General features: G+C 35.6%; 1 protein-coding gene across 3 annotated transcripts in view; it reads right to left on the bottom strand.

The window, feature by feature from the left end:
- The window catches only part of LRRC9 (leucine rich repeat containing 9), a 157,879-nt gene that overhangs the window by 125,402 nt on the left and 12,790 nt on the right, over positions 1–19,687 (bottom strand). For all 3 annotated transcript variants that reach the window (XM_038544856.1, XM_038544857.1, XM_038544858.1), the window contains 4 exons: positions 15,276–15,458; positions 9,205–9,360; positions 6,485–6,681; positions 5,489–5,620 (listed from right to left, as the gene is read on the bottom strand). In XM_038544856.1, coding sequence (XP_038400784.1) covers positions 5,489–5,620; positions 6,485–6,681; positions 9,205–9,360; positions 15,276–15,458 — 668 coding nt within the window. The remainder of the gene's footprint in view (positions 1–5,488; positions 5,621–6,484; positions 6,682–9,204; positions 9,361–15,275; positions 15,459–19,687) is intronic.

Raw genomic sequence — 19,687 nt, 5'->3', positions numbered from 1 at the left:
TAGAAAAATACTTTTTATATATACCAATCCAACATTTTATTTCCAGACTTTATACCTACCCAACTTAGGTGGATACCCTGACTTGAACATCCAACTGCCTACTTGGTATGTTCACTTGCATATGGAACAGGCCTTCCAAACTTATTCATCACCTGCCTCTGAGCCTGCTCCTCCTGAGTGTTTTCCATCTCAGTCTATGGTACCAGCATCTAACTGGTAGCTTAAGTTAAAATCCCAGGAATAAACCTTGCTTCCTCTCTGCCCCACCACTAACCAATTCTTCAGCAAGTCTGTTTGGGCCCTATGTCTAAAATACATCCTGAATATAACCTTATGCCATTAGCATCACAGCTCTCATTTGGACTACTGCAAATAACTTCATAATTAGGGATATAGATGTGAAAGGGGCAGGGTCCCTGCTCTCAGGGAACCTCTAATGCAAGGAGTTGGCCAATAAATAAACAAGACATAAATAAAATCATTTCTAAACTGATAAGGACTTTGAAGAGAGAGAATTTTAGGGTAAGGGTTGGAATGAGGGCTACTTAAGACTGGTCTTGGATAAGATCTTTCAGAGAAGATATTTGAACTAAGAAAAGAAGGAGGGGCCAACTATGTGAAGATCTCAAGAAAACGTATTGGAAGTGCTCATCTGCTCTCTACTGCCCTTACTGGGCCATGTCCTGTCTTAAAGTAGCACAGAATTTGGATTAAGATGAGATTTTAAAGTGGATCAATTTGAAAATGTGAGTGATCTTATACAGGATACACTCACTTGTAATGAGATGTCTGGTTCTTACTGGCTTATCAACCAAGGCCTGAGTAGGGTGTGGGCTAAGATCACAAAGGTGAGCTTCCGGGTGGGTGGTCTGTCCCTGAGACAAACCTATTTAAGAGTGTTTGCCTTTCTTACTAGCGAAGACTAAATCAGTACAGCTAGGAGTTGCCCAGTTACTCTTCCTTTGGAATTGAAAAGTGAGCTGCCAAATCAAACCATTCCCACAGGAGCACACAGTCCATTAGGAGACAGAGATAGGTAGTATTGCAACCATCATGCACTGATAATTAGTTCAGAGGTCTGGCTAAATAGCATCATCATCATGAAGAGTGGGAAACCTACAGTCTCATGTACAGAGGGATCATTCCAAGTCACCAGTTATCTTTACTGATTGATTAGCAAATACCAAGTGCCTATTACATTCAGACACTGTGTTAGATGTTGTAGCATAGTCTAAAAGGAATGTTATGGAGACCTGTGTGCATGGGATCTGGGTCACAATGGAGAGGAGAGAATGAATGCAAGAGACATCATGGAACATTCTGAGCAAGAAAATGGGAGTCAATGTTTGTTGAATCTGCGTGACGGGAATGGAGGAGTCAGTAGAGAGGGATGGTTTGTAGGTAGGAAGAGGGAAACAAAACCTAAATATTAAAAACTAAGCATTTTCACATGATCTTATTTAATCTTAGTAATATTTTGTGGTAGATTTTTTTATTTTTCTCATTTTTATAGATGAGGTTCAAATGGGCTAAGGTTCAAATGGGTTCCAATGGGTTGAAGTTATTTTTCTCATTTAATAGATGAGGTTCAAATGACTGTTTCAAGGTTATGTAGATAGAATTTGACCTAGGTTTTCTGACTCTAACTTTACTGTATTTTATTATTCACAGATGAGTTCTCTTTTGAATGTGTTGAGTTTGCCTTGCCAGTTGGACATCCAGATAGAAATATGTAACAGGAATAAAGGAAAAAGACTGTAACTTTAAGTATTTTTTAAAAATTCAGGAATACAAGCAACTGGGAAGAGGATATAGAAAGGAAATAGAAAAATATCTAAGTACAAAAAACAAGAGAGGTGAGGGACACCTAGGTGGCTCAGTTGATTAAGCATCTGCCTTTGGTTCAGGTCATGATCTCAGGGTCCTGGGATCAAGCCCCACATCGGGCTCCCAGCTCAGTGGGGAGTCTGCCTCTCCATCTACCTCCCTCACCTGGCTCGTGCTCTCTCTCTCTCATATAAATATATAAAATCTTAAAAACATACAAACAAACAAACAAAGAGAGGTGAAGTTACAAAGAAGGAAGAGTTAGCAGCATCAGGTACAGTAGAGGCCAGGAGAGTGAGGGCCCATCATTTCATTGGGTACTGTCACTCATCCAGTGGTACCAGAATTTGTGAGCATCCCTAGTGGTGATGATATACATCATTGACTGAGATTAGTTACAGAGAGAGATGGCTATAATCATTCAATAATCTCCAAATGATCTACTCATTTAGTAAAATGTACAATGCCCATTTTTAAAATGGCTGGAACTCAATAAAACCTATTAAAATATACATTAAAATCATAAACAAGGGTTTAATAAATACTGTCAACTTACTTGCTGACTTATATTAATATCCTCAGTATAAAACAAGTTTATGCTGCTATAACTCCCTGAAATAGTACAGGAAGAATGAAATCTTTATATATGAGTTAGATTACAGAAAGTCATTATATATACAAAAGTGAAACTGTTAAGTATATATTAAGTGATGTGGAAACAACAAATAGTAGTTATTTATGGAGTTATGAATTCAGCCAGCCCTATGCTAGGTGTTGTGATTTATGAGGTACATGAAACATTTTATCTGTCCCCAAGGAATTTACGTATTGTTTTGTGATGTTTTGAACTTATTTCTTTAAATTTTAAATGCCCCATATCTATAACCAGGTTCAAAGCTTCTCAAACACAAGGACAGTGTCTTTTATGCTTTGGAGTCTTGACTTGACCAATGTCATCTGTTGTCAATGGCTAACTCAATTGGTAATACATAGATAGATAAAATGAATCTGTAATAATGCCACAGTGGCAAAAATCTACTCATCAAGGAAGTCTCTATAAAATAAGGTCTTTTTTAAACTGAAAAATATAGTCCTTTTATCTCATAAAATAAATGAAGCTAAGAATATATGATACACAATTAGAAATCTGCAATGCTCTTTTGCTAAGAAAATAAAGGCTATTTTGACAGAAAATCTTTGTATTTGGGTTTTAGCTCTACTTAGTTTTTTTATTTAAATCCTAAATCATTGGCTTTAAAAGTATTAATAAAAGAGAAGCCAGTGTTTAAATAACTAGATGTTTAGCACATAGAGGAATTTAAAGCACTTCAGTAGTTATTTCCTTTTTTTAAAAAGTAATCTCTACCTCCACCGTGGGGCTTGAAATCATGACCCCCAGATCAAGAGTTGCAAGCTCTTCCAACTGAGCCAGGCAGGCACCCCAGTACTTATTTCTTAACATCTGTAAAAAATCACAGCTAAGGTGGTCAAGCTTGTGGTACACTAAAAGTAAAAAACAATTCTTCAAAATCTGCCAGCATATATTTGATTTTCTTCTTTTTAAAACCAAGTAAAAAATTGCTAATGCTTATCAAAATCCATCAAAGGTGGGGCGCCTGGGTGGTTCAGTTGGTTAAGCATCTGACTTCGGCTCAGGTCATAATCTCAAGAATCCTGGGATCAAGCCTGACCTGGTCCTGGGATAGAGCTCTGTGTGGGCTCTGCGCTCAGTCTGCTTCTCCCTCTGCCCCTCCCCCTGCTCATGAGCTCTCTCTCTCTCTCTCTCTCTCTCTCATATAAATAAAGAAATAAATAAATCTTTTTAAAAAATCTATCAAAGCTAATTTACTATCAGGCTGAATAGTTACCTAAATGGCTTTTTAGTCATTTTGCTTTTATGTATATTTTTTCTCTATAATCTACTTGTTTTGTGAAGACCCTCCTCTGCAAGTTAAAAAGAAACAAAATAATAATACACAAATCTGTGTAGGTTGAGTGAATATACATGAAAGACTGAAAAAATATTCATGCATCCTGTAGGCAGACACCATTCAATTTTTGCACTTGAAAAATCAAGGCCTTTGTTTATATGAAAATTGGGATGAATACCTTTTATATCTTTGTACATAAAAATCAAGTATTGTGTTTAAGCAAGCAGTGGTAACTGCTGGGCAAATGGATGCAATGACACAAAAGAAAGTATTTTAAAAGGTCTCTTTCTCGCTGGGCAGAACTTCCCAGACTTTTCTACCAGTGTACCCCCAAGGCCCTTGAGAAGCTTTTACTCACAGAGGTAAGAGCTACATATAATACAAACCAGGGGTTTGTTTTAAAATAATCCATAACAATCATTTATTTTTCTTTATAAAAAGTTAATGCAAATGTTGCATTTTACTCCATAAAAGTCGGTGTTTGTTTCAACGCTGACTGTGAGTAAAATCCTCTGGGATGATATATCAAGTCCATTCTGTAGCTTTATGTGCTTCCTGGTTTCTCACCACACACCCAGATTTGCAGTATGTTTCTAGGATTCTATGGCAATCTTTGGCTTGTTCGTGGGCTCCCTAATTTTGAGAAAATGATTGCAGAAATGTGAAAGTAAAAATTAGTAATATTTTTGCGCTGCAAATTTTCTTTCCCTTCTTCCTTCCCTCGTTTTTCCCTTCCTTTCCCCTTCCCTCCCTCTCTCCCTTCCATTCTTAAGAATCACTTCCTTGGTTGTACCCTGGAGTTGAGGCAACACAACCACTTCTTTTTTTTAATAATAAATTTATTTTTTATTGGTGTTCAATTCACCAACATACAGAATAACACCCAGTGCTCATCCCGTCAAGTGCCCCCCTCAGTGCCCATCACCCATTAACCCCCACCCCCCACCCTCCTCCCCTTCCACCACCCCTAGTTTGTTTCCCAGAGTTAGGAGTCTTTATGTTCTGTCTCCCTTTCTGATATTTCCTACCCATTTCTTCTCCCTTCCCTTCTATTCCCTTTCACTATTATTTATATTCCCCAAATAAATGAGAACATATAATGTTTGTCCTTCTCCGAACACAACACTTCCTTGCCTATACCAGTAGGCTTCGATTTTGAAGTGTGTGTATGCCTGTTTCCTGCTTCTGTTTCTGGTGGCTCTCTCCATTTTTATCTAAATGGGCTTTCCACCCAAATTCCTGGTTTTTAAGTATATGCCTTGTTTTAATTTACAGAGTCCATGTGCACTCTGACCCTGGCTACTTCTGGACAATTGGTTTGACTTTTATGGATCCCCAGGAAATTTGCTAGGGAGCCTTCTCCAGTGTTTGCAACCTGCTGTTGCCAGTCCTGCTTTTGCCTTCCTTCTCTATTCTAGCTTCTTAAACAATATTCAAAATCCAAGGCTATGTTCGGCTCAGAAATGAACAATATAAACTCATATAAAATGAATACTTGGCCACAGGCTTTTAAAACTTTTATTCTGGCAACAGAAAATGTACTGGAAGCAAATTAAGTAATGGCCAATTTACAGTGGATGAATATTCTATATGAGAAGTGTTTTGAAAATTAGACATTTTGAGACTTTATAAGTTGATATTTTGGTTATCTTAAGCACCTAAAATTATTTTGAAAGCTGTAACTAAATTTCAAACAGATTTACCAGTAACTAAATTTCAAACAGATTTACCAGTCATCAGATCGAGTGCCTTCTTCAAAGTGGATATTTCCCACAGTCTCCAACTCAATTAACAAAAATGGGATCAATAATCCATGACTTTTCTTCTTTTGCTTTACTTCCACACGATAAATTGCTTCAATTCTATTCAAGAAAAAAAGAAATTAGCAAAAACAAAAAATTACATTAAAATTAAAATAGATTTTCTTTAAAGCTGATATTAAAATATAAGGCTTTTGTCAATGGATAAAGAAAGCCTGGTGTTAACAGTTAAACCAAGTAAAAGACATTCTATTTCTGGCAATTAAAATCACTTCAAATTAGATTAACTTCAGGATACATGAAGATTAGAAGGCTACCCTGGCTTCACCACTTATGGCTCTCAGATTTTTTTATGCTGTATAGTAAAATGGGAATATTAATAGTACATACACCTGAAAAAGCTTTTTTGAGGATTATATGCAAAATACTTATAAAGCTCTTAGCAAAGAATTTGACACAAAGTAAGAACCCAATGCATTAGTAGTAGTAGTAGCATTTACACGGCAAACTAACTTATCCATTTAGTACCCTAGTAGATAAAAAATTCACAGTATTTACTAAGTCTTTCTGATTTCTATTTCTAGTTGATACTCAATCAGTTTGTTTCTCCGTGATTCTAGACAACTGTGTATGTGCTTTGCTCAGTCAGATCTATGTGATGAGTTTCTGCATCAGTAGCAGCTCTAATGTGTTTAGTCTGCAGACACTAGAGCAGTGATGTGACAGGTAGCCACTGGGGGGAGTTTGCTGTGCCTAAGTATTGATTGCCTCTGGAAAAAAAAGAGATATGTCAGCTTTGAACCAATGATGTCTAGCTCTACTGGGCCCAGAAACACATTCCATGTTTTACTTCATAATATAATTCTTTCCATGTGTGGAGAAGAGAACGGAGCTCAACCAATAGCCTACAATGTTCTATTCTTTCATGTTTCAAATTTGAACAACTAGACAATTCATAAAACATACTCATCTAGTTTTTTGTTCCAGAATGTTACCCTTTCATTCAAGGCATTTAGTTTGGTCACTATCTTCTGTTGAAGATTTGGTTCTTCTGTGACAGTTTCACAGTTCTTTGATTTTTCAAGTTCAGTTACTTTATTGTTATTGGATCTATCATTGTGCCCTTTGCCAGGTCCCTTGAGCTCAGCAAGTTCCCGTTCCAGCTGTTGAAATTAGTGTGCCAGAGAGCAAAAACTTTTAGTGGAATTATTAAATATATACTTAATGTAAATGAACAAAATAAAAATCTAGATAATAAGTAGGTCAAACTTCATAAAAACAAGCTAAGCATGTGATTACAACTTCAGTACAAGTTTAGTCAGCTAATTTCTCTTGACCAAGGGACAGTCTTAAATACTTCAAATGTGGCAGTTCTTTTAATCAAATATGAGAAAAAGCAAAGAAATGGATTTTTAAATATTGAGTGATGAGTTTGCTTCTATTAAAGCCAAAGTAAAATTGTAACAAATAATGGTTTTGGTATAAATAAAATATCTAAACTTCAAATTAATGTGACTTCTAGCACACCTACTTCTCAATTTTTCAATATTTTTTCCAAGTACTTTGATACTCTGGGGGAAAAAAATCCACTATAGAAAATATACAAAACATATATATAGAGAAGCATATTTTTCCTTTTGCTTCAGTCTCCTATATATGGGTCAACACAGCAAGGTCTTTATTTAACGTTTTGATATTTTGTTTTTTCTTGTTCATATTGGGCTTTTTTGGCATTCATTTGCATTTTTAAGAAATATTGTATTAGGTATGAGTTATTGTGATTACTGAAGTTTTTAGCATTCAGATTTTGGGCCCACAGTGAGTGCCTCACTTGCCTTGCCTTAATTCCAGCTTTGCAGGTTTTCAAGATAAATTGTACTATACATGGAGAGGTGTATATAAATAGAAATTTGCTAATTATCTGTACTCCCCCTCTCTAATGGCTATATCCAGCTGTTAAAAAATAAATTAAGCATATTTATAAAAATGTCTATGGTTTATCTAATCTAGAGGTATTATTTTTTCACATTTGCAGGTTTTACTTAATACATGCATTTCCATATAAAAATAGATACAAAGTGATTTCCACATACTGGCTCATTTTTTATTCAAAAATAAATTTTGTTAATGTTTCACCTTAAGGATAACTTTCTGTTATATTATTAATTAAAACCTGCTTGTTTTAGAAATATAGTATGTTATATATCAATATAATTAATTATAATTAATGTATTTATAAATATTAAATATATTTTTAAACTTGGTTTTTAATGGTAGTATACTATTCTATCTTAAGAAGGAATAATTTTTTTTCTATATGGTTAAACATTTAGGAAGTTTCCAATTTTTTTGTTTATAATAGTACAGTGATGAATATCTTATGTATGTAAATATTTATCCAGATCCTTAGAGTGCTACATATAGATTTACTGCGTCAAAGGCTACAAGCATTTTCAGATTGTGAATACATACGACCCAAATTACATTCCACCGGTGCTGTAGTAGTGTCACACTCTTGTGTGTGAGTACTGAGTGTGTGAGTACTGCCTGAGTACTATCATGTATCATGCTCTGACAATTTTATAGGCAAAATGGTTGTTATCTTAATTCACATTTGGAAATAATAATCAAGTTGAGCTCTTCTTTCAAATATTTATTAGTCATTTTTAATTTCTTCTTTTATAAAATAGAAGTTTATGTGCTTTGCTCAGTTTTTCTATTTGAATATTTGCTTTTTGTTTTATTTATGACTATTTATACTAAGAATATCATGTTTGTCCAGGATATTAGTTGAAGACATTTTTCAGACTGTCATTTGTTGTTTATTTTTATTAATGATGCTTTTTTAGTACCAAAGCATTTTACTTTTATTTTTTGCAATCAGATCCACATTCTGTTCTTTTGTGATTTCTAGTATTTCTTTTATTTAGCAGGCTGAGATCAGGTAATATCATCTGTATATCTTCTACATATTCTTCAGTTTTTCCAGGTTTTTAAATTTTTACATTTAGTTCTTTTTTCCCCACTGGCATTTATTTTTGGTAAAGTGTAAATTAAGAATCCAATTTCCCTACTCTCAAATAGTTTATTTTTCTGACACCATTTATTGAATGATTATATTTTCTTGCCTTAAAAAAAAACAGTAAGTTCTAATATATACAAAGTTCTATTTGAGGTTAATAATCCTTAATTTTTCAGAGTCTACTTTTGGTAAAGGAAATCCAATTTACTCCAAGTAAAAAAAGCACACATAATATAACTACTAAAGTATAGCTTGATTTAAAGTTCCCACCTTGTTTTAATACCTGAATAGTATAAACAAAGGGCTATTTTAGCACTTTAGGTAAAAAAAAATGAATTTTGAGCACAGCCTGAAGGTATCTAATAAAAATGCAACTGAAGTAACTTTAATAAATCTCTAAAACTTTTGGAATCATACTGAATTATGCAGCTTTTAAAACGTTTATAAATTAATAAGCCTATACCTTTTTACAGTTGCAGACTTCTAAGCACACAATGAAGCTTAGTCAACATGTGGAATCAAAAGTTTGGGGACAAACTTGGAAGTATTAATAAAATAATTACTTCTATACATGTATGTAAATATAAAGTTTAAAAGATAATGCTGTCTTATCACCAGTTTTCTTAAGATATGGCTACTGAAATTTTACAGTATTAGATCTTACATTTTTTTTCACAAAGCTAAATAATTTTATTCTTTCTTCTGGCAACTTCTGTAATTTGCATTTTCGATCATTCAGTTTTTCAAGGTCTTCATTAAGATGCCTCTGAACAGTTTTTATACGCATATTGTAATACATTATTTTTTTCATTGCTGTGGTCTAAAATTGAAAAAAAATAGATTAGCTGAAGCAAAAAACATTATAAGTAATTATTAGTGGCATTACAGAAATGTGCGATGTTCTATATAACCACTGGAAAGTTTTGCATGCTCAATACTAATAATGATGATAGTTGAAATGATAACGGCTAGAGTGCTGTATTTATTTATTTTATTTATTTATTTTTTAATTTTTATTTTTTTATGATAGTCACAGAGAGAGAGAGAGAGAGGCAGAGACACAGGCAGAGGGAGAAGCAGGCTCCACACACCGGGAGCCCGACGTGGGATTCGATTCTGGGTCTCCAGGATCGCGCCCTGGGCCAAAGGCAGGCGCTAAACCGCTGCGCCACCCAGGGTTCCCCGGAGTGCTGTATTTAAACTTAATAAGCAAAATACAAAATTCCAAAGATTTTCTTTGTGGGTAAGTGTAAGGCATATTCGCATTTATTTTGAGGATGACAACGTAAAGAGCCTCCAGACAGAATTCAGTTTACAAAATATCATTTAGCTTAAGAGGTAGTACTATCAAAGCAAAAATGTAACTACATTATTCATATTTGATTATTTTAGGTAAAAATACATTGAAAAGCATTAAAAGCAAATGTAACATTATTCAATTCAGTTTTTTAAAGCATAGCTAAGAAACCATTGATTTGATGGAGATTTTTCCTCAATTCTCTAAAAGGATGCTCTAAATAAACTTGTTTTATTTAGATTGAGCAAATAACTAATTGTCAATCTACTCATTACCCAGATACCTTAATAAAAGTGGATCACTCAGTTATTAATAAATACATGATGACAAATCAATTATTGAAAAGTACACCAGCTATACTAAGACTATAAATACAGCTAATATTCATAAGCAATATTAGTAAAAAAAGAACTAGCTGGCGACAAAATAAACAAATCAGTTGCACTATTAAATGTGACCTAGTTTTAATTGTTTACCTGAAATTCTCTTCATTAGGAAACCTGTACCTCAAATAATTTGGAAGGCTTCTACACTGTTCTGGGATTGTATTTTCAGATGCAGGCTCTTGTTATGTGATTTATTTGGTAGAGAATGGATAATCAAGGTCCCATCAGAATTATTTGGCATAAAAGATGGAACAGACACAAATATGTGGCATGATGAACAGGCCAAAAGAATTCCTTTGCCCACGCATATTATAAAGTTTTGAAATTGAAACCACTACATTCCTCCACAAAAATAAGGTACTAATAACAGAACAGTTCGGGGGGAAAATGTGTTTTAGGATCATGATTAAGATATAAAAAACTTCCTGATAAAGAAGAGCTTATTTTGGAAGTGCAAACTGAGTTTGAAGAAAAACTATAACTAAGGAAATGGCAAGTCATGTTTCTTAATTATTTGTCTATTTGTAGAAAATGGAAAATCCAATAAAGAACGCTTTGAGTCAACAGCAGCTAAAAAATTTCTAATGAATTCTTAAATCTAAAACAAGAGAACGTGGGTAGAGACAGGATTGCTAGATCAAATATAAGATGCCAAGTTAAATTTGAACTTCAGTTAAACCATAAATAATATTTGAGTATAAGCGAATAAGTATAGCTAAGTTTAAGAAGTATGATATTAAGACAATATTTGTTGCTTATCTGAAATTCAAATTTAACTTGGAGTCCTTAGGTGGGGGACAAAAAAAATACTGCTTTTCTTTGTTTTTAATTTTAAAAAAATATTTTATTTATTTATATGAGAGCAAGAGAGAGAATGCATGAGTTGGGGAAGGGGCATATGGAGAGGGAGGCAGACTCCCCACTAAGCAGGGAGCCCAACATGGGGCTTGATCCCAGGACCCTGGGATTATGTCTTAAGCCGAGAGCAGATGCTTAACCATCTGAGCCACCCAGGCACCTCTAATTTTTATTTTTGGGTAAGTAATATATTCATGTTTCTAACACCAAAATAATTGAAAAGTATATAATGAAAAGTCTACTTCCCACACCTGTTTCCCATCTGCCCAGTTGCCCCACCTTCCACAGATAAGTACTGATAGAAGTTTCTAGTATATCCCTGCACAGTTTCTTCCTCTGTACTTTTGTGTTTTATTAAGAATATATCTTTACCTGCATTTGGGCACACACACTGTGATATTTTACTCTTCCTGAACACTTTCAAAATCACTTACTGTTCATAACAATAAATAAGAGTCATCAATCAGGGTTTTTTGTTCTTGTTTGAAATTATATACTAAGACTTTGGAAAAGTAGGGAAGATTATGTTGTAAGTTATAAATACATGGTAAATCAACTTTGTAGGCTTACTATATTCAATTTGTTTTGTGTTTGGACTTTTGAGAATGTCGAAGTCATTTTTCACTCAAGTCCACTTTGGTGGAATTACTCGATTACAGTAAAAAACTTTTTTTAAAAAGTCTAACTAAAATGGTAACTCCAGTTGCATGTTTGTACTAACAAACAAAATTTGTTCCATTTGCTTCTTTGATTACCAAAAATAAAGAAAAGTCATAGGCTTAGCTACAGTTTCATAGTGGTTATTTTTATAGCATTTAACAATTAAAATGGACTTTTATGCCAATTAACTCATTGGATCCCTACAATAACACTCAGGACAGGTACTGTTTTTTATCATTACTATTTTAATAGTTCAATAAACTTTAGTTGGGAAGGGAAAGGCCTTGCCTAAGTGACAGGTTGTAACAGATACAACTGGAGCTTGAATCCAAGTCTTCTGTTTTGAACTCTCATATTCTTCCCTCTTTTCCATGCTGACTCTCTGGTGGTCCTCCTGACTTTACTTGCCTTTTATAGTTTACATAAACAGCTCCACGAGTGAAAATTTGAAGAATCAACAGTACTCTGCTCAAGAGTTTATCACATCAGAGAATTGCCACAACCTGGCACAACCTGTCTTCTTATGAATGGTAATGAAGAAAAAGCATCTTGAAAATTCATATGCAATAATAAATACTTTGAACTTAAAAAATCATCTTGATCTAAATCAAAACTTGAGCCATATTATATATCTTATTTTTGCCTTAAAAGGGTGAAGAAAGAGAAGATATAAGGAATTATATATAAGGAATTGCATAACAATTCCCAATTTGTTCTTTTAATGATACTACTGACATACACAAAACTAAACCAAATGTATGACAGTCTTACCCAGAATGTCAAAAGAACCTGCCTCTCTTAGTTCTCTTCTTCCATCTCTTCTGCAAATTCCTCCTGCTAGAAGAAGGAGGAATTCCCCATTTATACCATTCCCTTAGTGATTTATCCAGTCTCTAGCTCTATGCACCATCTTTCTGCCTTCAACCCTCATATTCATATCTCCAACCCAGGCAACTCTCTTATATAACAGACTCATATCCCCAACTATTTATTGAATATATCCTCTTAGATGTTGAAAAGATTGCTCAGAATTTACATGCCTAAGGGGCACCTGGGTTGCTCAGTTGGTTAAAGTCCGACTTTTGATTTTGGCTCAGGTCATGATCTCAGGGTTGTAAGATCGAACCCTGGGTCAGGCTCCATGCTCAACAGAGAGCCTGTTTCTCTCCTTCTCTCTCTGCCCCTCTCCCCACTCTAGCACAAGTGTGCTCTCTCTCTAAAATAAATAAATCTTTTAAAAAAGAAATCTTTTACATGCCTAAAATTAAACCATGATTCTTCCTTTTAACCTACTCCTTCCATATTCTTCCTCATCTCATCAAAGAGCAACTTCTTCCCTCCTGCTGCTCAGGCCAATAACTTGGAACTATTCTCTATTTCTTTCCTCTGCACTTCACATCCAATCTATCACCAAATTCAGATGGATTCCACCTTCTACTACAGAATTTGACTACTTTTCACCACCTCTTCTATTAACACCTTGTATCAAACCATCAACATCTCTCATCCAAGTGACTGGAATCTAACTGGTTTCTCTGTGCTCACCTTCTCCTTCAAATCCTCCATTCTTTTTTTTTTTTTTTTTTTTATTTATTTATGATAGTCACAGAGAGAGAGAGAGAGAGAGAGGCAGAGGGAGAAGCAGGCTCCATGCACCGGGAGCCCGACGTGGGATTCGATCCCGGGTCTCCAGGATCGCGCCCCGGGCCAAAGGCAGGCGCCAAACCGCTGCGCCACCCAGGGATCCCCAAATCCTCCATTCTTAATCCATTAGCCAAAAGGATCCCTTTAAAACAGAAGTCAATTTGACTCTCCTCTTAGAAATTTTCCAGTGGCTCCACCTTATTCAAAGTAAAAGCCAAAGTCTTTATAACATCCTACAATCTCATATGATCTCCCCTCACCACCATTCCTGTCTTCATCTTTTCCTTCCTCTCACTTACTCAGCTCCACCCACACTAACCTCCTGTTCTTTAAATATGAGACGTATGCTCCTGTCTCAAGTTCTTTACATTTGCTGATCCCTGAAAAGCTTGCTCACTTACTTCCTTCAGGTCTCTGCCTGACTGTTGTCTGAGTAAATCCTCTCCCAACTCTTCTGTATCCAATAGCCAACATTCCTCCCTCTGTCCCTAATTAATAATCCTGTTTCCTTCATGCTTGCTTTATTTTTCTCCATAGCATTTATCACTACCTGACATACTAGTTGTTTTCCTATTTGTTTGCCTACTATTTGCTCTCACAAGAATGTAAACTCCAAGCAAGCAGGGAGTTTGTCTGTTTCGGCTACTCTATATATCTAGGGCCTGATCTGTGCCTGTAATGTAATAGGTATTAAATATTTGTTAAATAAATTAATAAGCCAAGTAATTTCATGAAGCATGAACCAGGTCACCCTTGAAGAAACTGCCTAATGTAAAACTCTGCAGATAGTAATGGACATTTCCAAAAATGTGTTACTGTGAAGTTGTACTGTTATTTCTGACTCAACACTGTTAGAGAAGACATTCTTCTCTGAATCTCTAATGACTCTGAACATCTGCTAGTAGACAAGGACTCTAGCCCTTTGCTTGATATTGCAAGACAGTTCACTTTTTATTTTGGGGTGGGAGAGAGGATAATCTCAATTACAGAAAAGAGAAAGGAGAGAATGGAACCTAAAATAAATCTTCAGGATAGCAAGAGAAGAGAAACAAGACAAATAGACAAAGGCATGCTTTATGTTGAGATGATGGATGAGCCACAGGGAAAGGATGGGAGGGCTCATGTGGGGGCATCCTCATGTCTGGCACACTCTAGATACTCAAAACCTATTTAGTAGATGGTTAACTCAATGAACGAATGTGGCCCACTGGCCTGGAAGGAGAAGAAGAAATATAATATAGAAAGACTATTAATAAATATAGAGAATTACTATCCATTCCATTCTGAAATTATAGATTCTTCGATGGCATGCGCAAGTAGCCCCTTTACTGTGACGTTCACCATCAGTGGCAGTCCAGGAACAGCTCTCTTCAAGATTTGAGAGATCTTCCAAGATCTTGGCAGTATGGGCAGATCCACTTATATTTCTGGGGAATCCCAAATCATCTTTAATTAGATTAAAATCTACCTAATCCTGGCATACTACCAACAACCATGGATATTTTCTACTTTTGATATATAGTATTACAAATGAGAGGAGGTTACTTATTTCATTTGTACTTTAGTTAGGCCTTATTACTTTTTGTATAATAGCGCAAATTCAATTATTCTTAACACTCATGATAATTTTTCAGATTTCTTTCTTTTAGTTTTGTATAAATTCTAATGTTTTTCTACTAACTCAACTTCCAGTACTGCCATCAAATTTGAGATTCTAGTACTAATATTATTATTTATACATATTTATTTGAAATATCCAGCTCACTGGGGCAAAAATAGAGTTGGTGACAAGACTTGACAAGATAATACTACCTACCATATGTGGACACAGTCAGAAAGAAGCAGTTAATTAAACTTAAGGCACAGATATCTGATTAAGGATGCACTTACATCTGCCAGTTCCTTGATCTGTTTTGCTGACACATCAAACGTGTCAAGTCTCTGAAGGCTAGGCAAGTGATACAATACATGTGTGGAATAATTACATAGCAGACAAACTGGATTGGTTTTATACTGAGGATCATTCAGGCACAAATCCTTTAAGCGATGCAGCCTGGTTAAGTTAGTAAGGTCCTAAAACAACAGCAATAATAATGTTCAATTAATTAACTGAAACTGATCATTTCTAAGGAAGGCATTTAAACACTTAAGATCACCCATAACTTAATGTAATGCATTTTAGTATGTGCTTAAACATGTTAAAGTGATTTGGATGGATAAAATGTTTTTCTCTAGTGAAAAACATGTCAACTACATGAAGAATAGAGAGTAATAATTAAACAGCAGACTCTTCTATAACTATGTATTTTTAAATACAAAAGGTCAAAGAATATTTACTAAATCATGTATTTTACCTGGAAACTTGGAGCCAGTCACCTGAACACATTTATTTTTTATTGTCAATGTTGCCTCCTCTGCACACCCCCTCTACTAACAATTGTCCCCAGTGTATCTGTAGGTCTCCTGCTTCCTTTGCCACCATTTCCCACACTTACCACTCTAGTAACACTGCTCACTATTTCCCCAGGCCACCAATCTGCTTTTCTCATCAAAGGTGAGGAGACTCCAATTCTATTATAATCATCATTGAATTCCTGATTTTTAAGGGGTTTTGTTTCTTTGTTTTTCCTGTAAATGTCCTTTCTACCAGTTAATGGCAACTGAAACCTAGCTTTCTCCTCATTTTCCTCACACTCCAAGGAGGGGGGTGGGATTGATAATGCATTTCCAGACCAGTGCTTCTCCCGAACACCTTTGATTCCAAGGTTTAAGCCACTGTTTACACCTTTATTTATTTGGCATCTGGCCCTTGCTTAACTCGTCTGTCTTGTCTCTTTTGCTTCAACTCTAACATTTCATGTTTTAGCTGTACTATACAAGTGGAAATTTTAGAATGTGCCAGACCCTATCTTATTGTTAAATCCTCACTCATCTTACTGCCTTTGAGGGCACTGAACTTCATCCCAGTTTCACCTCTTAATCTATCAAGACTCAATCTAGTATCATCTTTTCTGGAAGTCTTGTTTCATCACCCAAGCTTGAGGAAGATGCTCCTCCTATGAACTCACTATGCCACTAGGTTTACCTTTGTTATAGAATTTATCACAAGTCAATTACCAATTGCTTATGCATATAAGGTCTATAAGCTAAAGGTCTATATGGGCTTTGGCCCTCAGTCTCTAAGCTAGGAATGATGATTATATTTCTAAAGTGTTGAAAAAAAAAACAAAGAAGAATTCACAACAGAGGCCTGGTAGAAGAGGGTATACTGTGATGGGGTTGACCTTAAACCGATGTGATGCTAGTTAGTAGAGTCAGAATCAGAGTTAAGGGAAATCCAAACCAAACCCAGGAGGCATTAGTTCTAAAGATGGTGTACAAATGGAATGGGGAAGTAAGTAGTGAAGTCAGGCCGCTAGAGTGAAAAATAACACAGGGTCAGGTAGCTAATGTGTGTCCAAACTCTCTCTGGCAAGTGAGAATTTGGCTCGCTGGCTGGCCTTGAGGCTAGTACTGGGCTCATGGTAGAAGTAGAACTAAACAGAGTTGCTCTGAAATGGACAGAGTTGTGTAGAGAATTATTTGGTCAAGTTCTGCAGGGGCAGGGAAGTAACCATCAGACTTTTCCAAGGAGTAAACACTCTGATTTCTGGGTGGCTATGTTGCCTTTGACCATCAGTCTGGGCTATGCTGGGTAGGAACTTTGAAGTTTTACACAGGAACCACTCCCCTTCAACTCCCCACCTATAGTCAAAAGTCAGATGACATTGGAGTTTATGAAAGCACAAAATCTCCCTGAAAATTAGTGTTGTAGTACCTATTATGGACAGAAAGTGGCACAGAAATTATCCCATCACTACCACTATAGTATCTTTTTAGAGTGGGTGGAAAAGTTAGAGATAAAAATTCAGGATAATAATAGTGTTTCAGGAACATTCTTAATGTGAGAAGAGTAAAAGTTGTTGTGAATCATGTTTCAATGTTTTTCTGAAAAACAGTCATATTATAACCAAGAAACTTTTTAATTGTATGCCATATAATACATTTTTATAATCCAATTTTTATCCTCATTTTTTTTATGAGGAGATTGAAACAGAATAGGTTAATGTAATTAAGGAGATAGTAATCATAATATAGCATATCTATTGAGTGCTTACTGTGTGCTAGTCATTATTTTGAGAGCTTTACATCATTATTTTGCTTAAACTTCATGTTAATACACTACAATGCTGCCTCTGGCTTGTGGTAGTGCTAGAAGTGACAGATTATTCTATGAAGCTATGCTCTTCAGCACCACAAGGCTGAAGTACCACATGCCAACCAGGGTAAGATAAACTTCTACGTGGCTTCTTGGTAGGACAAAACCTTATCCAGACAGTATTGTGTACTTATTTCTTTCAGTTTAACTCATGATTCTCTCCCTCACTCTGTTCCAGCCACAGATTTCTAGATTCTTGAATTTGCCATGCTCTTTCCACCACTTAGGTCCTTCACACTTTGCCTGGAATGCTCTTTCTCTAGGCACTTCCTACTCATGTCTCATACGTTAGCTTAAAAATTACCTCCCACAACATTCCAAATTTATCTTTCATAGCTCCCTCTGCTCTCTTCTGCTGACATTACTCAAATATACCCCTTGATTTCTTACCACCACATCTTCATGCATATTGTTCTCTCCATCTTAGAATGCCTACCTCCCACCATATGTATATATATTCTTTTCAGAAATCTCTCCACCCAACAGGAGGCTTGAACTCAAGATCTCAAGATAAGAGTCTCCCCCACTGCATTGTAGATGATCCTTCTCCAATGCCTGTTGAAATTCTGTCAGTCCCTCAGTGTTCACATCAACTATCTCCTTTTGAATTTGACCAATAAAATTTTGTTTAAACTTTTTATGTTTTTAAAACTTCTGGTTAAAGCCTTTATAATATTCTGCCTAATTCTATAGCTTTTTGGAGTCTTATAGTCTTCTCTGAGTAAGAGAATATGTATTTTAATAATGATCAATTCAAAATTATTTCTATAGTGAATTTACTCATCTTTCTTCATTACTCTCTAGAGGAAGTGTTCGAGTATGCACTTTCAATTTGACACTGCCAAAATTATAAATGCCATATGTTTTCACCTACATTATATGCCACAAACATGAAGTCTTTTTGTTTTCCTCTCTTTCATTCAAATGTTTTTTGAGATTTTACATGTCAAGTACTGTTTTAGGTATTGTTGATACAGCAGTGAACAAAACAGGCAAGATTCTATACTCATGGAGCTTGTATTCTAGTAAGGAATGTGGATAAGTGCTAAGAAGAATAAATAAAGAAAGAGTGATGGGAATGCTTCAGGTTAGGGAGGGTAGTAGGAGTTATTGCTATTTTACCTAAATTGGCCAAGAAAGGTGTCACTAAGAACATAACATCTGAATAAAATCCTGAAAGAAATGAGATGAGCCATGAAGATATTTAGGGGAAGAATATCCCAGCAAATGCAAAGGCCCTAAGGTGAGAATGCTAGCTACCTATATTCAAGGACGAGCAAGGAGTCCAGAGTAGGTGGAATGAAGTAAACAAGGAGGAAAGTGGTAGAAGCTGTGGTCAGAGACACAGTGGGGGTGGGGGGACTTATATAGAGTCTTGTGGGCCAACATAGGAACTGGCTTTTTCTCCGAAAGAGATGAGAAGACAAGGGAAAGTTCTGAGCAGAAGTTTTTGAAGGAGCAGGTTGCTGTGTAGAAAACAGACTGATAGTAGTGAAAGGGTAAACACAGAGAGACCTGTTTGGAGGCTTTTTCCCCCCAAAATGCAGGTTAGAGACGATGGTGTCTTGAACAAGGTTAATAGAGATATAGGTGGTAAAATAGTCAGACTGGACAATCTAAAGGTAGAGCCAAAAGAATTTGCTGATGGATTGGATATGGTTTATGATGGAATAAGAGGAGTAAAAAAATAATCCTAAGCATTTTGGCTTAATTTTTTAGAAAAATAAAGATGCCATTTAGAGAGGTGGAGGAGGCTGCAGGAGAAAAGGATCAGTAGAGAGTAAGTCAGTCTGAGTTAGGATACAAGATGTCTATAGTTCTGGGGAGTTATTAGGGAAAGCAGAAACAGAAATGATTGTTAGGGAAAGTAGAAAGTTAGGAGTAATAAAAGGTATTTAAAGCCATTAGATGATGAAATTATTTAAAGAATGAATGCAGATAGTAGTGAGAAAAGATCCTGGACTAACCTGGACCAGTTTATGTTTTAGATGTTAGGAGAAGATGAAAAAGCAGAGGTGTAGCCAGAAAGATCGGAGGAAAACTA

Source organism: Canis lupus, chromosome 8 (genome assembly GCF_011100685.1).
Source record: "Canis lupus familiaris isolate Mischka breed German Shepherd chromosome 8, alternate assembly UU_Cfam_GSD_1.0, whole genome shotgun sequence".
Classification (NCBI taxonomy): domain Eukaryota; kingdom Metazoa; phylum Chordata; class Mammalia; order Carnivora; family Canidae; genus Canis; species Canis lupus.
This window is presented reverse-complemented; position numbering and strand designations above follow the sequence as displayed.